The sequence below is a fragment of the Vanacampus margaritifer genome, chromosome 2 (genome assembly GCF_051991255.1).
Source record: "Vanacampus margaritifer isolate UIUO_Vmar chromosome 2, RoL_Vmar_1.0, whole genome shotgun sequence".
Lineage (NCBI taxonomy): Eukaryota > Metazoa > Chordata > Actinopteri > Syngnathiformes > Syngnathidae > Vanacampus > Vanacampus margaritifer.
This window is the reverse complement of record NC_135433.1, coordinates 53,949,040-53,969,754: the sequence shown is the minus strand read 5'-3', so window position 1 is coordinate 53,969,754 and position 20,715 is coordinate 53,949,040. Positions and strand designations below refer to the sequence as shown.

Here is a 20,715-nt window from a genome sequence, read left to right as displayed (position 1 = left end):
GTCTTCTCTCTTTTCCCTGATTGGTTCGTTTTCTGCTTGTCTGTGCTGTGGCCAATGAGAGACGCTTTAATGACACCAATTAGAAGTTTCTCGAGAACCTACTCCTCCCATTTCATCTCGTCTGAGGTAAGTTGCAAGGCAATTGTTTGTAGTCTGGTGAATAATGCTAAATAAGTGTGATTTTGCAAGTTTTCCCCATCCTAAACTACATCACGTTAATACTGGCGATGTATTGAAACGTATTTGATGTGTTTGAACGTTATGTTGCTGTTTTAACAAGATTGGAAAAGTTAAGTGCTAGAGATGGTAGCCTACATGCTAGCTGCACCTGCTAGCGCTAGCAAAGAGCTAGCAGATGTTACATTAAAGTTTTAATGTGCAGTAAAAAAAAACTAAGAAAAGTTTGAGTAGGCTCTAAATCTCAATTGTGTACATCTCTCGTTGCTACAATATACAGTAAGGCTTTTGTCTCGTCTGTCGTCGACGTGGGGGGGGGGGGGGGTTGAGTGGCGTGTCGACGGTGTAGCGAAGCGGCGCCAATGAGGGATTTCGGAGAACATGCTCGTGTTCCCCAAACCCTTGCCGTTCTAACGAGCCCTTTCTTGAATCTGTATCTTCAACCGTTAAGTCGTGAGAGGCTTTTGTACAAGGGGTGCTTCTCTCATGCGATCTCAATGCAATGTGGGTGCGTGACGTCACTTCAACTCGTCACCATGGCAACGATCTTTTGTCACTAGACGTCAAATTCTCACATTTTGTAGTCACGAGTGTCTTCTTTCAGACAAACTAACTTTTATTTGGCTAAGGTGTCATTTAGTACCTTTATTTTCACCTTAAGCAAGAGAAGTCGGACTAATTCGCCTGTCTTGTACATGTTAATTTCAGGCGCCTTCCTCTCTCCATTTCTGATAAATCATAAGTTTTCAACCTGCTCTCATTTGGTCATTTTTTATCCGATTAAGAAAATGAGAACATGCTCGTGTTCCCCAAACCCTTGCCGTTCTAACGAGCCATTTCTTGAATCTGTATCTTCAACCGTTAAGTCGTGAGAGGCTTTTGTACAAGGGGTGCTTCTCTCATGCGATCTCAATGCAATGTGGGGCGCGTGACGGCTCCAAGTCAAAAATGTATGTGCTCTTAAAGTGACAGTGACATATTTTTAGATTATGGTTAACTTCCACATTTCTTGACCGATTCCAGTCATTTAAATTTTAAACTGTTCAGCTCATTTACATTTTTTTAAATACATGTTCAGGGACAGTGAGATACTTTTAGTTGATGTTGATTATGGTTAACTTCCACATTTCTTGAGCGATTCCAGTGGTTTAAATTTTAAACTGTTCAGCTCATTACCAAAGAGTCAGCAGTCCCATTCAAAATTTCCGCGGGAATTTTTCTAGTTATGGGACTGCTTTGCGAAGCAAGCAGGCACATATTGTTATTCTACCTAGGACAGTGGTTTATTTTTCTTGTTGTTATTATTATATATTATTCCACGATTTTTCCGCTAAAATGCGGCCCGTACCGTACATCGCACCGGCACAAATGAGGTATCAAACGATGCGGCTCGATCTGACTCGCTGCGCTATTATTTTTCTAAGAATTCCCAGTTACCTTGGCGACGCTATTCCCAAAAAACTCCCAAATTAACTCCCCATTGGGAATGAATGGGAAAAAAATCACACTTCAAGCACCTTTTTCCAAGACACGCTGCGCGCGCATACGTTATCCGACCGATACGAATTTTAGCTCATTTTGTAGGAATTTGTCCCATCTTTAGCTCAGTGTCGAAATCTTTTTTAAGGAATGAAAGCCCCCCCCCCCTGTTCGGGTTCAAAGACAGTAGCTGAATTAGCTTTCTCACACACTCTGTTGGCTAATTAGCCATCCAGTGCCGGGAACCAAATAATGTATTAGAAAAAATTTCACTTCAACTCGTCACCACTGCCACAATCTTTTGTCACTAGACGTCAAATTCTCACATTTTGTAGTCACGAGTGTCTTCTTTCAGACAAACTAACTTTTATTTGGCTAAGGTGTCATTTAGTACCTTTATTTTCCCTTTAAGCGAAGAGAAATTGGACTCTCTCGCCAATCTCTTCCATGTTAATTTGGGTGTTTTTTTCCTCTTCATTTCGGATAAATCATACATTTTCAACCTGCTCTCATTTGGTCATTTTTCATCCGATTAAAAAAATTACAACATGCTCGTGTTCCCCAAACCCTTGCCGTTCTAACAAGCCATTTCTTGAATCTGTATCTTGAAGAGTTAAGTCGTGAGAGGCTTTTGTTCCAGGGGTGCGTCTGTCATACAATCTCAATGGAATGCAACCAATCTTGATGATAGTTGGATCTAGTCTTCTCTCTTTTCCCTGATTGGTTCGTTTTCTGCTTGTCTGTGCTGTGGCCAATGAGAGACGCTTTAATGACACCAATTAGAAGTTTCTCGAGAACCTACTCCTCCCATTTCATCTCGTCTGAGGTAAGTTGCAAGGCAATTGTTTGTAGTCTGGTGAATAATGCTAAATAAGTGTGATTTTGCAAGTTTTCCCCATCCTAAACTACATCACGTTAATACTGGCGATGTATTGAAACGTATTTGATGTGTTTGAACGTTATGTTGCTGTTTTAACAAGATTGGAAAAGTTAAGTGCTAGAGATGGTAGCCTACATGCTAGCTGCACCTGCTAGCGCTAGCAAAGAGCTAGCAGATGTTACATTAAAGTTTTAATGTGCAGTAAAAAAAAACTAAGAAAAGTTTGAGTAGGCTCTAAATCTCAATTGTGTACATCTCTCGTTGCTACAATATACAGTAAGGCTTTTGTCTCGTCTGTCGTCGACGTGGGGGGGGGGGGGGGGTTGAGTGGCGTGTCGACGGTGTAGCGAAGCGGCGCCAATGAGGGATTTCGGAGAACATGCTCGTGTTCCCCAAACCCTTGCCGTTCTAACGAGCCCTTTCTTGAATCTGTATCTTCAACCGTTAAGTCGTGAGAGGCTTTTGTACAAGGGGTGCTTCTCTCATGCGATCTCAATGCAATGTGGGTGCGTGACGTCACTTCAACTCGTCACCATGGCAACGATCTTTTGTCACTAGACGTCAAATTCTCACATTTTGTAGTCACGAGTGTCTTCTTTCAGACAAACTAACTTTTATTTGGCTAAGGTGTCATTTAGTACCTTTATTTTCACCTTAAGCAAGAGAAGTCGGACTAATTCGCCTGTCTTGTACATGTTAATTTCAGGCGCCTTCCTCTCTCCATTTCTGATAAATCATAAGTTTTCAACCTGCTCTCATTTGGTCATTTTTTATCCGATTAAGAAAATGAGAACATGCTCGTGTTCCCCAAACCCTTGCCGTTCTAACGAGCCATTTCTTGAATCTGTATCTTCAACCGTTAAGTCGTGAGAGGCTTTTGTACAAGGGGTGCTTCTCTCATGCGATCTCAATGCAATGTGGGGCGCGTGACGGCTCCAAGTCAAAAATGTATGTGCTCTTAAAGTGACAGTGACATATTTTTAGATTATGGTTAACTTCCACATTTCTTGACCGATTCCAGTCATTTAAATTTTAAAATGTTCAGCTCATTTACATTTTTTAAAATACATTTTCAGGGACAGTGAGATACTTTTAGTTGATGTTGATTATGGTTAACTTCCACATTTCTTGAGCGATTCCAGTGGTTTAAATTTTAAACTGTTCAGCTCATTACCAAAGAGTCAGCAGTCCCATTCAAAATTTCCGCGGGAATTTTTCTAGTTATTATATATTATTCCACGATTTTTCCGCTAAAATGCGGCCCGTACCGTACATCGCACCGGCACAAATGAGGTATCAAACGATGCGGCTCGATCTGACTCGCTGCGCTATTATTTTTCTAAGAATTCCCAGTTACCATGGCGACGCTATTCCCAAAAAACTCCCAAATTAACTCCCCATTGGGAATGAATGGGAAAAAAATCACACTTCAAGCACCTTTTCCAAGACACGCTGCGCGCGCATACGTTATCCGACCGATACGAATTTTAGCTCATTTTGTAGGAATTTTTCCCATCTTTAGCTCAGTGTCGAAATCTTTTTTAAGGAATGAAAGCCCCCCCCCCCCTGTTCGGGTTCAAAGGCAGTGGCTGAATTAGCTTTCTCACACACTCTGTTGGCTAATTAGCCATCCAGTGCCGGGAACCAAATAATGTATTTGAAAAAATTTCACTTCAACTCGTCACCATGGCCACAATCTTTTGTCACTAGACGTCAAATTCTCACATTTTGTAGTCACGAGTGTCTTCTTTCAGACAAACTAACTTTTATTTGGTTAAGGTGTCATTTAGTACCTTTATTTTCCCTTTAAGCGAGTAGAAGTTGGACTCTCTCGCCTATCTCTCCCATGTTAATTTGGGCGACTTCTTCCTCTTCATTTCGAATAAATCATAAGTTTTCAACCTGCTCTCATTTGGTCATTTTTCATCCGATTAAAAAAATGAGAACATGCTCGTGTTCCCCAAACCCTTGCCGTTCTAACGAGCCCTTTCTTGAATCTGTATCTTCAACCGTTAAGTCGCGAGAGGCTTTTGTTGAAGGGGTGCTTCTCTCATTCTATCTCAATGCAATGTGGGTGCGTGACGTCACTTCAACTCGTCACCATGGCAACGATCTTTTGTCACTAGACGTCAAATTCTCACATTTTGTAGTCACGAGTGTCTTCTTTCAGACAAACTAACTTTTATTTGGCTAAGGTGTCATTTAGTACCTTTATTTTCACCTTAAGCAAGAGAAGTCGGACTAATTCGCCTGTCTTGTACATGTTAATTTCAGGCGCCTTCCTCTCTCCATTTCTGATAAATCATAAGTTTTCAACCTGCTCTCATTTGGTCATTTTTTATCCGATTAAGAAAATGAGAACATGCTCGTGTTCCCCAAACCCTTGCCGTTCTAACGAGCCCTTTCTTGAATCTGTATCTTCAACCGTTAAGTCGTGAGAGGCTTTTGTACAAGGGGTGCTTCTCTCATGCGATCTCAATGGAATGTGGGGCGCGTGACGTCTCCAAGTCAAAAATGTATGTGCTCTTAAAGTGACAGTGACATATTTTTAGATTATGGTTAACTTCCACATTTCTTGACCGATTCCAGTCATTTAAATTTTAAAATGTTCAGCTCATTTACATTTTTTAAAATACATTTTCAGGGACAGTGAGATACTTTTAGTTGATGTTGATTATGGTTAACTTCCACATTTCTTGAGCGATTCCAGTGGTTTAAATTTTAAACTGTTCAGCTCATTACCAAAGAGTCAGCAGTCCCATTCAAAATTTCCGCGGGAATTTTTCTAGTTTTCCCTTTAAGCTCGGACAAGTCGGACCAACTCGCCTATCTCTGCCATGTTAATTTCAGGCGCCTTCCTCTCTCCATTTCTGATAAATCATAAGTTTTCAACCTGCTCTCATTTGGTCATTTTTTATCCGATTAAGAAAATGAGAACATGCTCGTGTTCCCCAAACCCTTGCCGTTCTAACGAGCCATTTCTTGAATCTGTATCTTCAACCGTTAAGTCGTGAGAGGCTTTTGTACAAGGGGTGCTTCTCTCATGCGATCTCAATGGAATGTGGGGCGCGTGACGTCTCCAAGTCAAATGTGCGTGCGTGACTGTGCATGTTTCTTAAAGGGACAGTAAGATACTTTTAGTTGATGTTGATTATAGTTAACTTCCACATTTCTTGACCGATTCCAGTCGTTTAAATTTTAAACTGTTCAGCTCATTTACATTTTTTTATGGACAGTAAGATACTTTTAGTTGATGTTGATTATGGTTAACTTCCACATTTCTTGAGCGATTCCAGTGGTTTAAATTTTAAACTGTTCAGCTCATTACCAAAGAGTCAGCAGTCCCATTCAAAATTTCCGCGGGAATTTTTCTAGTTTTTTATTATGGGACTGCTTTGCGAAGCAAGCAGGCACATATTGTTATTCTACCTAGGACAGTGGTTTATTTATGGGACTGCTTTGCGAAGCAAGCAGGCACATATTGTTATTCTACCTAGGACAGTGGTTTATTTTTCTTGTTGTTATTATTATATATTATTCCACGATTTTTCCGCTAAAATGCGGCCCGTACCGTACATCGCACCGGCACAAATGAGGTATCAAACGATGCGGCTCGATCTGACTCGCTGCGCTATTATTTTTCTAAGAATTCCCAGTTACCTTGGCGACGCTATTCCCAAAAAACTCCCAAATTAACTCCCCATTGGGAATGAATGGGAAAAAAATCACACTTCAAGCACCTTTTTCCAAGACACGCTGCGCGCGCATACGTTATCCGACCGATACGAATTTTAGCTCATTTTGTAGGAATTTGTCCCATCTTTAGCTCAGTGTCGAAATCTTTTTTAAGGAATGAAAGCCCCCCCCCCCTGTTCGGGTTCAAAGACAGTAGCTGAATTAGCTTTCTCACACACTCTGTTGGCTAATTAGCCATCCAGTGCCGGGAACCAAATAATGTATTAGAAAAAATTTCACTTCAACTCGTCACCACTGCCACAATCTTTTGTCACTAGACGTCAAATTCTCACATTTTGTAGTCACGAGTGTCTTCTTTCAGACAAACTAACTTTTATTTGGCTAAGGTGTCATTTAGTGCCTTTATTTTCCCTTTAAGCGAAGAGAAATTGGACTCTCTCGCCAATCTCTTCCATGTTAATTTGGGTGTTTTTTTCCTCTTCATTTCGGATAAATCATACATTTTCAACCTGCTCTCATTTGGTCATTTTTCATCCGATTAAAAAAATTACAACATGCTCGTGTTCCCCAAACCCTTGCCGTTCTAACAAGCCATTTCTTGAATCTGTATCTTGAAGAGTTAAGTCGTGAGAGGCTTTTGTTCCAGGGGTGCGTCTGTCATACAATCTCAATGGAATGCAACCAATCTTGATGATAGTTGGATCTAGTCTTCTCTCTTTTCCCTGATTGGTTCGTTTTCTGCTTGTCTGTGCTGTGGCCAATGAGAGACGCTTTAATGACACCAATTAGAAGTTTCTCGAGAACCTACTCCTCCCATTTCATCTCGTCTGAGGTAAGTTGCAAGGCAATTGTTTGTAGTCTGGTGAATAATGCTAAATAAGTGTGATTTTGCAAGTTTTCCCCATCCTAAACTACATCACGTTAATACTGGCGATGTATTGAAACGTATTTGATGTGTTTGAACGTTATGTTGCTGTTTTAACAAGATTGGAAAAGTTAAGTGCTAGAGATGGTAGCCTACATGCTAGCTGCACCTGCTAGCGCTAGCAAAGAGCTAGCAGATGTTACATTAAAGTTTTAATGTGCAGTAAAAAAAAACTAAGAAAAGTTTGAGTAGGCTCTAAATCTCAATTGTGTACATCTCTCGTTGCTACAATATACAGTAAGGCTTTTGTCTCGTCTGTCGTCGACGTGGGGGGGGGGGGGGTTGAGTGGCGTGTCGACGGTGTAGCGAAGCGGCGCCAATGAGGGATTTCGGAGAACATGCTCGTGTTCCCCAAACCCTTGCCGTTCTAACGAGCCCTTTCTTGAATCTGTATCTTCAACCGTTAAGTCGTGAGAGGCTTTTGTACAAGGGGTGCTTCTCTCATGCGATCTCAATGCAATGTGGGTGCGTGACGTCACTTCAACTCGTCACCATGGCAACGATCTTTTGTCACTAGACGTCAAATTCTCACATTTTGTAGTCACGAGTGTCTTCTTTCAGACAAACTAACTTTTATTTGGCTAAGGTGTCATTTAGTACCTTTATTTTCACCTTAAGCAAGAGAAGTCGGACTAATTCGCCTGTCTTGTACATGTTAATTTCAGGCGCCTTCCTCTCTCCATTTCTGATAAATCATAAGTTTTCAACCTGCTCTCATTTGGTCATTTTTTATCCGATTAAGAAAATGAGAACATGCTCGTGTTCCCCAAACCCTTGCCGTTCTAACGAGCCATTTCTTGAATCTGTATCTTCAACCGTTAAGTCGTGAGAGGCTTTTGTACAAGGGGTGCTTCTCTCATGCGATCTCAATGCAATGTGGGGCGCGTGACGGCTCCAAGTCAAAAATGTATGTGCTCTTAAAGTGACAGTGACATATTTTTAGATTATGGTTAACTTCCACATTTCTTGACCGATTCCAGTCATTTAAATTTTAAACTGTTCAGCTCATTTACATTTTTTTAAATACATGTTCAGGGACAGTGAGATACTTTTAGTTGATGTTGATTATGGTTAACTTCCACATTTCTTGAGCGATTCCAGTGGTTTAAATTTTAAACTGTTCAGCTCATTACCAAAGAGTCAGCAGTCCCATTCAAAATTTCCGCGGGAATTTTTCTAGTTTTCTTGTTGTTATTATTATATATTATTCCACGATTTTTCCGCTAAAATGCGGCCCGTACCGTACATCGCACCGGCACAAATGAGGTATCAAACGATGCGGCTCGATCTGACTCGCTGCGCTATTATTTTTCTAAGAATTCCCAGTTACCTTGGCGACGCTATTCCCAAAAAACTCCCAAATTAACTCCCCATTGGGAATGAATGGGAAAAAAATCACACTTCAAGCACCTTTTTCCAAGACACGCTGCGCGCGCATACGTTATCCGACCGATACGAATTTTAGCTCATTTTGTAGGAATTTGTCCCATCTTTAGCTCAGTGTCGAAATCTTTTTTAAGGAATGAAAGCCCCCCCCCCCTGTTCGGGTTCAAAGACAGTAGCTGAATTAGCTTTCTCACACACTCTGTTGGCTAATTAGCCATCCAGTGCCGGGAACCAAATAATGTATTAGAAAAAATTTCACTTCAACTCGTCACCACTGCCACAATCTTTTGTCACTAGACGTCAAATTCTCACATTTTGTAGTCACGAGTGTCTTCTTTCAGACAAACTAACTTTTATTTGGCTAAGGTGTCATTTAGTACCTTTATTTTCCCTTTAAGCGAAGAGAAATTGGACTCTCTCGCCAATCTCTTCCATGTTAATTTGGGTGTTTTTTTCCTCTTCATTTCGGATAAATCATACATTTTCAACCTGCTCTCATTTGGTCATTTTTCATCCGATTAAAAAAATTACAACATGCTCGTGTTCCCCAAACCCTTGCCGTTCTAACAAGCCATTTCTTGAATCTGTATCTTGAAGAGTTAAGTCGTGAGAGGCTTTTGTTCCAGGGGTGCGTCTGTCATACAATCTCAATGGAATGCAACCAATCTTGATGATAGTTGGATCTAGTCTTCTCTCTTTTCCCTGATTGGTTCGTTTTCTGCTTGTCTGTGCTGTGGCCAATGAGAGACGCTTTAATGACACCAATTAGAAGTTTCTCGAGAACCTACTCCTCCCATTTCATCTCGTCTGAGGTAAGTTGCAAGGCAATTGTTTGTAGTCTGGTGAATAATGCTAAATAAGTGTGATTTTGCAAGTTTTCCCCATCCTAAACTACATCACGTTAATACTGGCGATGTATTGAAACGTATTTGATGTGTTTGAACGTTATGTTGCTGTTTTAACAAGATTGGAAAAGTTAAGTGCTAGAGATGGTAGCCTACATGCTAGCTGCACCTGCTAGCGCTAGCAAAGAGCTAGCAGATGTTACATTAAAGTTTTAATGTGCAGTAAAAAAAAACTAAGAAAAGTTTGAGTAGGCTCTAAATCTCAATTGTGTACATCTCTCGTTGCTACAATATACAGTAAGGCTTTTGTCTCGTCTGTCGTCGACGTGGGGGGGGGGGGGGGGTTGAGTGGCGTGTCGACGGTGTAGCGAAGCGGCGCCAATGAGGGATTTCGGAGAACATGCTCGTGTTCCCCAAACCCTTGCCGTTCTAACGAGCCCTTTCTTGAATCTGTATCTTCAACCGTTAAGTCGTGAGAGGCTTTTGTACAAGGGGTGCTTCTCTCATGCGATCTCAATGCAATGTGGGTGCGTGACGTCACTTCAACTCGTCACCATGGCAACGATCTTTTGTCACTAGACGTCAAATTCTCACATTTTGTAGTCACGAGTGTCTTCTTTCAGACAAACTAACTTTTATTTGGCTAAGGTGTCATTTAGTACCTTTATTTTCACCTTAAGCAAGAGAAGTCGGACTAATTCGCCTGTCTTGTACATGTTAATTTCAGGCGCCTTCCTCTCTCCATTTCTGATAAATCATAAGTTTTCAACCTGCTCTCATTTGGTCATTTTTTATCCGATTAAGAAAATGAGAACATGCTCGTGTTCCCCAAACCCTTGCCGTTCTAACGAGCCATTTCTTGAATCTGTATCTTCAACCGTTAAGTCGTGAGAGGCTTTTGTACAAGGGGTGCTTCTCTCATGCGATCTCAATGCAATGTGGGGCGCGTGACGGCTCCAAGTCAAAAATGTATGTGCTCTTAAAGTGACAGTGACATATTTTTAGATTATGGTTAACTTCCACATTTCTTGACCGATTCCAGTCATTTAAATTTTAAACTGTTCAGCTCATTTACATTTTTTTAAATACATGTTCAGGGACAGTGAGATACTTTTAGTTGATGTTGATTATGGTTAACTTCCACATTTCTTGAGCGATTCCAGTGGTTTAAATTTTAAACTGTTCAGCTCATTACCAAAGAGTCAGCAGTCCCATTCAAAATTTCCGCGGGAATTTTTCTAGTTTTTATTTTTTATTATTCCAGCGATTTTTCCGCTAAAATGCGGCCCGTACCGTACATCGCACCGGCACAAATGAGGTATCAAACGATGCGGCTCGATCTGACTCGCTGCGCTATTATTTTTCTAAGAATTCCCAGTTACCATGGCGACGCTATTCCCAAAAAACTCCCAAATTAACTCCCCATTGGGAATGAATGGGAAAAGGGAAGAGAAGATCACACATCAAGCACCTTTTTCCAAGACACGCTGCGCGCGCATACGTTGTCCGACCGATACGAATTTTAGCTCATTTTGTAGGAATTTTTCCCATCTTTAGCTCAGTGTCAAAATCTTTTTTAAGGAATGAAAGCTCCCACCCCTGTGCGGGTTCAAAGACAGTGACTGAATTAGCTTTCTCACACACTCTGTTGGCTAATTAGCCATCCAGTGCCGGGAACCAAATAATGTATTTGAAAAAATTTCACTTCAACTCGTCACCATGGCCACAATCTTTTGTCACTAGACGTCAAATTCACACATTTTGTAGTCACGAGTGTCTTCTTTCAGACAAACTAACTTTTATTTGGCTAAGGTGTCATTTAGTACCTTTATTTTCCCTTTAAGCTCGGACAAGTCGGACCAACTCGCCTATCTCTGCCATGTTAATTTCAGGCGCCTTCCTCTCTCCATTTCTGATAAATCATAAGTTTTCAACCTGCTCTCATTTGGTCATTTTTTATCCGATTAAGAAAATGAGAACATGCTCGTGTTCCCCAAACCCTTGCCGTTCTAACGAGCCCTTTCTTGAATCTGTATCTTCAACCGTTAAGTCGCGAGAGGCTTTTGTTGAAGGGGTGCTTCTCTCATTCAATCTCAATGCAATGTGGGTGCGTGACGTCACTTCAACTCGTCACCATGGCCACAATCTTTGCTCACTAGACATCAAATTCTCACATTTTGTAGTCACGAGTGTCTTCTTTCAGACAAACTAACTTTTATTTGGCTAAGGTGTCATTTAGTACCTTTATTTTCACCTTAAGCAAGAGAAGTCGGACTAATTCGCCTGTCTTGTACATGTTAATTTCAGGCGCCTTCCTCTCTCCATTTCTGATAAATCATAAGTTTTCAACCTGCTCTCATTTGGTCATTTTTTATCCGATTAAGAAAATGAGAACATGCTCGTGTTCCCCAAACCCTTGCCGTTCTAACGAGCCCTTTCTTGAATCTGTATCTTCAACCGTTAAGTCGCGAGAGGCTTTTGTTGAAGGGGTGCTTCTCTCATTCAATCTCAATGCAATGTGGGTGCGTGACGTCACTTCAACTCGTCACCATGGCCACAATCTTTGCTCACTAGACATCAAATTCTCACATTTTGTAGTCACGAGTGTCTTCTTTCAGACAAACTAACTTTTATTTGGCTAAGGTGTCATTTAGTACCTTTATTTTCACCTTAAGCAAGAGAAGTCGGACTAATTCGCCTGTCTTGTACATGTTAATTTCAGGCGCCTTCCTCTCTCCATTTCTGATAAATCATAAGTTTTCAACCTGCTCTCATTTGGTCATTTTTTATCCGATTAAGAAAATGAGAACATGCTCGTGTTCCCCAAACCCTTGCCGTTCTAACGAGCCATTTCTTGAATATGTATCTTCAACCATTAAGTCGTGAGAGGCTTTTGTTGAAGGGGTGCTTCTCTCATGCAATCTCAATGGAATGTGGGGCGCGTGACGGCTCCAAGTCAAATGTGTGTGCGTTCTTAACTCTTTGACTGCCAGACGTTTTCAGAAACGGGATGTCGCCAGTGCCAGCCGATTTAAGCATTTTGACTGATCTTTCAAGGTCCACAGAAAATGTTGTGTTTGGACTATGGAAACACACATACTACCAAATGAAAGATTGGATTTTCATCTTTCATCAGAAAAAAAAGTTTGTTTCTACCTTATTCCGTTCTTCAGTAATCAACAATAGAAAATGGTTAGTTTCACCGAAATACTCTGTTTTGAAACAAAAAGCGGAGAAAAAGAGCATTTTGTGAAACGATGTTATTTCATGCACTCTAGTGAATTCTACACTTCTTTTTGTCCATGAAAGATGCCACAAACACCTAAATAGTGCTTTACTTCTGTAATACACCACCACCAACAATGAAAAAGTGTTTTTAGTTTGCAAAATACGTTTATTTCCATTCAACAGTGTAACAATTTGACAAAACAATTTCGCAAACTATTTACAAATGTGTGCAACTGTGGTACTATTTACAATTATGTGGATTTTTCAAATACAGTTTTTCTTTTTGTAACGCTCTCCTGCGTGCAAGGAGAGGGAGCAGGGTTTGCACAACAGATTACTTTCACTTTCCATTCTCCGTTTCGCGTGCAGACGGCCTTTTTTTCCGGGGAATAGCAAGTAGCAGACTGTACCCACTCCTCCGATGAATATGCATTGGACTCGGGGCACTCTTCGCCGCCGATTGAACGTCCGCCTGAGCGTGCTCGGTTGTGCTCTGCGTTTTCCGGTGTTAGCATCGCTAGCCCGTGAACCTTTATGACGTCGTCATAGCCGCCGCGTCAGCGCTTCCAACTTCGTCGTCAACCTCGGAGTCACCATCATCATCATCAATGATGATCATCGTCGTCATCAATGTGCTCTTTAGCGTTGGTCGATGCCTTTCGTCTTTGAAAAAAATTCCCAAGTGTGAGCTGCTTGCAACCGCCATTGTTTGCTTCCTCAGCCATCTAGCTCCGCCTCACGTCTTCTCCTGCCGCGTCAACGCTTCCAACCTCGGAGTCACCATCATCATCATCGATGATGATCATCGTCGTCATCAATGTGCTCTTTAGCGTTGGTCGATGCTTTTCGTCTTTGAAAAAAAATGCTCGAGCGTGAGCTGCTTGCAAACCGGTCGCCATGTTCTCTTCTCTTCCCTTCCCCAGCCATTGTCCCCTCTAGCTCCGCCTCACGTCTTCTACTGACGCCTACCCAATCTTGTCAAAAGAGAGTCATCGCTGCCCTCTAGGGGCCAAAAATAGTCATTAGGCTCTCTAGACCTGCTTGAAACTTTCACCACAGCTGGGCAAGGCTTTACTCCACCCGTTTCAAAAAAAAAATAATGGGTGGACGTCTTTTAACGTCTTTGGCGCTCCTCCGTAGGTTTTTGCAGAACATCATTTAACGTCTTTGGCAGTAAAAGAGTTAAAGGGACAGTGAGATACTTTAGTTGATGTTGATTATGGTTAACTTCCACATTTCTTGACTGATTCCAGTCGTTTGAATTTTAAACTGTTCAGCTCATTTACATTTTTTGAAATACATTTTCAGGGACAGTGAGATACTTTTAGTTGATGTTCATTATGGTTAACTTCCACATTTCTTGACCGATTCCAGTGGTTTTAATTTTAAACTGTTCAGCTCATTTACATTTTTATAAATACATTTTCAGGGACAGTGAGATACTTCTAGTTTATGTTGATTATGGTTAACTTCCACATTTCTTGACCGATTGCACATTTCTTGACCGATTCCAGTGGTTTAAATTTTAATCTGTTCAGCTCATTTACAAGAGTCAGCAGTCACATTCAAAATTTCCGCGGGAATTTTTCTAGTTATTATTATTATTATTATACAAGGAATTCAAATTACGTCCAAGCTATATAGGATGTGTTTTCATTTATTTTTGTGAGTATTTATGTCACACAAATGCCTCACTCCATAATATGACACATCATACAACAATAATAATAATAATAATAATTCATTCAATTTCGAGTGGTGATGTATGTTCTACCACTCACTGCCAGTTACTACAACAAACGGAATAATAATACAAATAAAATAAATACTGGATAGATGGTGATTTGTGGCACATATGTTATCTATAGGTAATTTGTAGAGATGGCTCTTGGTGGATCATGATTGTCAACAACTCGCTCCTCATGGCGGCCGTGTTTCGGCAAATCTCGACTGTTATTTTTGATTAATGTCACTCTTGTCAAAGTTGTCAAACCAGTTCCAGGCGAGGACGTGGACTCTTTGCTAAAATGCTAAAATATGCTAAGCCTTAATGTCCAGAAGGAAGATGGACGACACGTCCGTCACGTCGTGACATGCTTCCTGCGGCACCTCCAAAATAAAAGTCACTATAAATTTCAGCTGTCAAGACACTTTTATTGTGACGAGGCCCGACAACAACAGTGCCTCTAACTGTGCGCAAATAAAATTTTCAGAGCTGATCACCGCACAATGTCTTGTAAGCTTACTTCGAGCCTTGAATCTAATAAATAAATTGTAACGCAACGCATTACTCATACAATAACGATAACGGCATTTCAAATATGGAGAGAATAATTAGTTAGATTAGTCCGTTTATGAAAAAAAAAACGGAGTTACCTAACGCCATTAGTTTAAACACCGTTATTCCCAACACTGCATGTATGTGAACTTGTGACCAGTGGAAAATTGCCAGCTTTACCCCTCTTTGAGGAAAGAATTTTGAATAAGATAAGGGCATAATTTTTAAACAGTTTTTAAAGTATTTAGACTTCATTGGTATGTTCTCAATCTTTATTCATTCACATTAATTCGTATTATTTACTCTATATAATGAAGGATGCCTAGAAATCGGGGGACCTTGTTTGTGTATATATACAAATACAGAATTACAAAATTATTTTAAAGGATAATTTCAGATTTGTATAAAATATAAGTAAGTAAAAGACATACTTGAGCTAATTACAGTACCGTCTACTTAGGTCCAGTTCCAACATCTGGTGTAAAGGAAAAATATTTCCCTGTCTCATATTGTGCAAGTGGTTATAATGTAATGGCTTGTTGTTGTATAAAATTTGAGTCCCTTTGGATGTCTGTTCTGCGGATGCAATGTTTTTCTTGGATCTTAGTGATGTTTCATTTGTTATTGCTAGAATCCTTGTCCTGAGCCTGGAGCTTCTTTCCTTTCCAAGATAACATTCTGGTGGATCACGAGGTAAGCAGTCCTTCAGGTATATATTACTGGGTTGGTAACAGTTTTGGCACTATAGTCGAGGCTTACGTTAGGGCCGTTTTACACAAAATGGATCAGCCACAACCAAAACACAATCAATTCGGAATCATAGCAAACCCTAAATATATTTTTTTCTTGACCATTTTATAATGTTATGATTTATGTTTATCATTTTTATTGTCTCATCCTACCTCCTTTCAAGGTTAAAAATTTCTGAACGTTCCCTTAATTATACATGTAAATACATTGTGAATTTTTATACATGCATTGCATACTAAGAGGCTGCCGACTTGTCTCACAACAACAAACAGTGTGTATTAATTGTAATAAACACTCTCTCCTAATAGCCCCTCCTGTCTCAGATTACATGCCCCCTAGTTTTGTTTTTCTGAACCATCTTTTTTCCCTCAGCACTTAACCTATTGTTCCCTACCAGGTTGATGATGAGTGGCTACAAGCATCCCCTAGAGGAGAAAGATTTGTGGTCTCTGAACCCTGAAGACCGTTCACAGAAAGTGGTACCAAGGCTGGTTCAACGTTGGAACACAGATTGTCAAAAGAGAAAGAGGTCAGGGGCTCACTGTACTCCAGTGGTAGGGAACCCTGCTCCTCGAGAGCCGCTGTCCTGCCTGTTTTCCATGTTTCCCTCCATCAACACACCTGATTGATGAACAAGATCGTTATCAGACTGATCAGTTGAGTCAGCTGTGTTTGAGGAGAGACACATGGAAAACAGGCAGGACAGTGGCTCTTGAGGACCAGGGTTCTCTATCCCTACTGTACTCTAGGCAAAATATATACTCAAAATAATTACGACACTTTTCTTCAGAGTTGAAATATAATTTAAGAGTTATTATTGGAAACATATTTTTCTTTCACTTTTAGGGTTGAAGTAGCACAATCAAATGGAGGATGTCTGGTGGCAACTATTGAATTACTAATAGAAGCTGTCTACATTTTTTGGTGTTCCCAGAACAGAACAGAAGACATTGTACTCGCCTAGGCAGGCCCATAACCCCAACAACAAGGAGAGTCAAGCTGCGGAGGAGTCTGAAATCTTACTAGTGAAAACCACAAAAAGAAAGGAGCCCTCCCTTTTGTGGGCTCTGTGTCTGGCCTTTGGGCCATACTTCCTCATCTCATGCTTCTACAAGTTCATACAAGACATCCTCATGTTTGTTGGGCCTGAGATCCTCCGGTCAGACAACATTCAAGTTACTTAAATGGCATTAAGTTTTGCTTTATGTTTGTTTAATCAGCGTTTATTTATTTTTACAATGCTACTTCTTTCGACTTGATTATCTCCAGGCGTTTGATCCATTTTGTGAACAACTCCAGCGCTCTCTCCTGGCATGGCTACTTCTACACAGCTCTGCTCTTCCTGTGTACATGTGTGCAGTCACTCATCCTGCAGAGGTATTTTCACGTCTGCTTCATCACAGGCATGCGTCTGCGCTCTGCCATTGTTGGAGCAGTCTACAGAAAGGTACTTGCACTTTGTTGGGTAATGGCTCTTAATATGAAGAAAGAGTATCTTCAATCAAAGCCTCTGTCTGCTTCTCTGCTCCTTCAGGCATTGGTTATCAGCAGTGCCGCTCGTCGAACATCCACAGTTGGAGAGATTGTCAACTTGATGTCAGTGGACGCTCAGCGTTTTGTGGATCTTATTGCTTATATTAACATGATATGGTCCGCCCCCTTGCAAGTGATATTGGCCCTTTACTTTCTGTGGCAGGTAAGAATCTACTTCCAACAGCAACTAATGCCAGATCTACTCTGAGGTTATTTATTACAGTGCACCGTTGAATGTTTTTCATTCAGAACCACAAAAATTACATATTATGCAAAGAGTTTCTATGTACTCTAACAAAAAGATAAGAAAACTGATGCATGGTTAGTCAAGCAATAATTGTCTGAAGGCCTCGATACATTTATCTGACATTGGAAGTCGAAAAGTGTCTGGGCGTTGCTATACGCCATCTGATTAAAGTATAAATTACCGTCATAATGTATTCCGTTGGGGAGTGTCTGGGGTCGTTTTTGGGGCTGATTCAACCTGTCGAATCAGCTTAGGACCTTTGTGACATTTGATCACTCTGATTGGCTGTTGGCGAACAAATCAGTGCTTGGGGCAAGAACAGGAAGTGAAGAATGCGGATAAACAGAAAGCAATTACAATTTTGCTCACCCTTTGCATTTGGACATAATTATAAGAACAGAAGATGAATTCATCACTGTGGTTCAACAGAGGCCGGCATGATTGTATCAGATTACTGTTAAAGGGTATGACAATCGAGTGATGAAAGCCAAACTGGCAAGACACAACTAGATATACCAGGTAGAATTTACTTTTATATTACATGATACTCTGTAAAGAGCCTGAGGGGGTGTGCTTCGCGTGAGAGGGCCTCGTGAGTGTGTATCCCCCCCCCCCCCCCCATAACAGCTTTCCAATTGCCTTCTTTTAACAATGAGGAATAGTGAGTACTACTGCTAATGGTATGGAGGGGTGGATTGCTTCTAACGCATGCACAAAAGGTACTTATTAATTGGCATTGTGTCGGTCTGTTGCGGTGTGCACTTAAGTAATTTTTCCGGCGTATGTGCCAACGGGCATGCCGACGCCACAGGCGGTAACGGTCGGACACATTTGGCTGATGTCGGATCGGTGTATCGAGGCCTTACGTGTGTCGCCTGCTCTGTTTGGCGCTGTGAGTTGGCATCTGTGTGCATCAGCCGTGTGTACGAGTCGGTTATTCTTACATTGTTTTCTCTAGATCAGCATGATCTTCATATATTTTAAAACTGACCGAGTTGTAATTGATTTGTATCAGTGTCACAAACTGTGATTAACGTCAAAGCGGAGGAACAACTGGTTCCGGACGTACTATGCTCGGATATACAGTGAATATTAATGTCCAATTACATTGCAAATATGTCAACTAAAATGATTCTAAGAAAACTCCCTTATATATTAATCCAGTTGTGATTTACACTGAGTATGAACTGTGTTAGGGCTATTTGTACTTGTGTGTTATTCGGATTAATAACTGAATCTTTTCATATTGAATATTGATGTTCATGGAAGTACAGCCATTTGTTTGTAGTGAGAATTATAAGTTGATCTATTGTAATAGTGATAGTAAAAATATTTCTTGAATGTATTGTAACTCTTGTGCAGAACCTGGGCCCGTCTGTTCTGGCTGGAGTGGCTGTTATGCTTCTAATGGTTCCAGTTAATGCTTTCATTGCCATGAAAACGAAAACCTACCAGGTGAGGTTTCTCCGACTTGGACCAAGTCAGTGATTGATCATATTTGTAGTAATTAAAGACCTTCTAACTTGGTGGGCCATTTCCAGCTCTCTCTAGTCAACTATTACAAAGAAAATTGCAAGCATGCATATTTCATAGAAGCAGTTGGCTGTTATTTTTATTCTCAAATAAAGTTTTCTAAGTGCATAAGTATATATTGTATAGCTTGTTTGTTTTTTGTGTGCAGGTAGCGCAGATGAAGAGTAAAGACAATCGTATTAAACTGATGAATGAGATGCTGAATGGTATCAAGGTGTTGAAGCTGTATGCCTGGGAGCTTGCGTTCAAGGGTAAAGTCTCAGATATCCGTGAGAGTGAGCTGCAAGTATTAAAGAAGGCTGCCTACCTTGGCGCTGTGTCTACCTTCACATGGGTCTGTGCACCCTTTTTGGTAAGTGTATCAAAAGACACCAACTGTACCCCAGGTGAACAAGCACTTGGGTGATTGAGGCAAGGAAAAACTGTCAGGAACAGTCCTCAATTAACCTTACTTACCATGTAGGGCTGGGTGTTTATGGCTGACAAGTATATTACAATATAAGTATTTCATATCAGTCGATCGATTATATATGGTAAGGAATTTAAAAAAAATCTAACCTAGCCAAATAAGAAAAATGATTAAGTTGGTTTAATATAAACTACAATAAAACGCAACCATCCGGTGGGAAAATACCATTCAAAATATCATGTAGTACAACTTTTCAAGGAGTTTACATTGGAATGCAGTGTAATGTGCAATGTTGTTTACTTCCATGCTCCTCAAGTGGTGCTGTAGGCAACACGCATGTGCAGGTTGGACCCTAGCTTTCAATACATAGTGTTTGTATACTCGTGACACCTACAATACCTAGTGTATCTGAAACATGGCAAAAAAATCATTATACATTTTCCTATGTATGGAAACTTATGGCCTAGTGACCTACCCTCTATAACCCCTTAAAAAGGAAGTTCAGTTTATACTCTGCTGTATATTTTATGTTACACTCACACCAATATGGCGGGGGAAAAATACAAGCAAAGAAGGGTAAAAGAGGCGCGCAAGCTGAGATCCCCGGAGGGGCGGGGGTGCCTTGCTTACGTAAATTTCAACTTGACAGCCATTAAGTACCGATAAACTAACTTTGCTTCTACAAGTAGTCACCATTTTTACATCTTTTTCCGCATTGGGGTTCGAACACATGACATTCTGTCTCCAAAGTCCCAAGTTCTAATACTGTAGATTAGCGACTGCTGCCCCGTCATGTCACAATTGTCAACAATCATTTCATTGTTTTTTTTGCAGGTTGCCCTGTCTACTTTCGCGGTATATGTGCTGGTCGATGAAAAAAATGTGCTTGATGCCCAGAAAGCCTTTGTTTCTCTGGCACTCTTCAACATCTTGCGTTTTCCTCTCAACATGCTGCCTATGGTCATCAGTAGTATGGTGCAGGTCAGTGTGAGGCAAAGTTATATTGCATTATGAAGAAAGTCCAGTGGTGTTTTTTTATTTCTATTTTTATTTTTTGGACAATTAGGAAAGCCTCCACAAATATGTTTTAAATAAACTAAAGGCAAATATTGCAACAAATATTACTTCTGACATCTTTGCAATTGGTGCTGAATATATATAGTAATTGCCATGTGTGTGTTGTGTGTTATAAAAAAAAAAGGAAAGTCTTCAAATAATTGGGTCGCACAAGGTTTTTATTACAATATTATCCACTGTACATTTCTGCTGTTCACATGTCATTACTTGGCAGCTTTACATAATACTGGCATGATTTAAACATATTTTCAAGAATGCAAACATGGATAAAA

General features: G+C 40.5%; 1 protein-coding gene across 3 annotated transcripts in view; it reads left to right on the top strand.

The window, feature by feature from the left end:
• Positions 1 to 20,715, top strand: part of abcc1 (ATP binding cassette subfamily C member 1 (ABCC1 blood group)) — a 79,220-nt gene that overhangs the window by 8,519 nt on the left and 49,986 nt on the right. For 2 of the 3 annotated variants that reach the window (XM_077559177.1, XM_077559179.1), the window contains exons 6-13: positions 15,526 to 15,587; positions 16,042 to 16,173; positions 16,579 to 16,803; positions 16,914 to 17,091; positions 17,179 to 17,340; positions 18,787 to 18,879; positions 19,106 to 19,309; positions 20,201 to 20,347. In XM_077559177.1, coding sequence (XP_077415303.1) covers positions 15,526 to 15,587; positions 16,042 to 16,173; positions 16,579 to 16,803; positions 16,914 to 17,091; positions 17,179 to 17,340; positions 18,787 to 18,879; positions 19,106 to 19,309; positions 20,201 to 20,347 — 1,203 coding nt within the window. Of the gene's footprint in view, positions 1 to 9,265; positions 9,356 to 15,525; positions 15,588 to 16,041; positions 16,174 to 16,578; positions 16,804 to 16,913; positions 17,092 to 17,178; positions 17,341 to 18,786; positions 18,880 to 19,105; positions 19,310 to 20,200; positions 20,348 to 20,715 lie in introns of those variants that run through there. The other variant, XM_077559178.1, reaches the window with a different exon arrangement.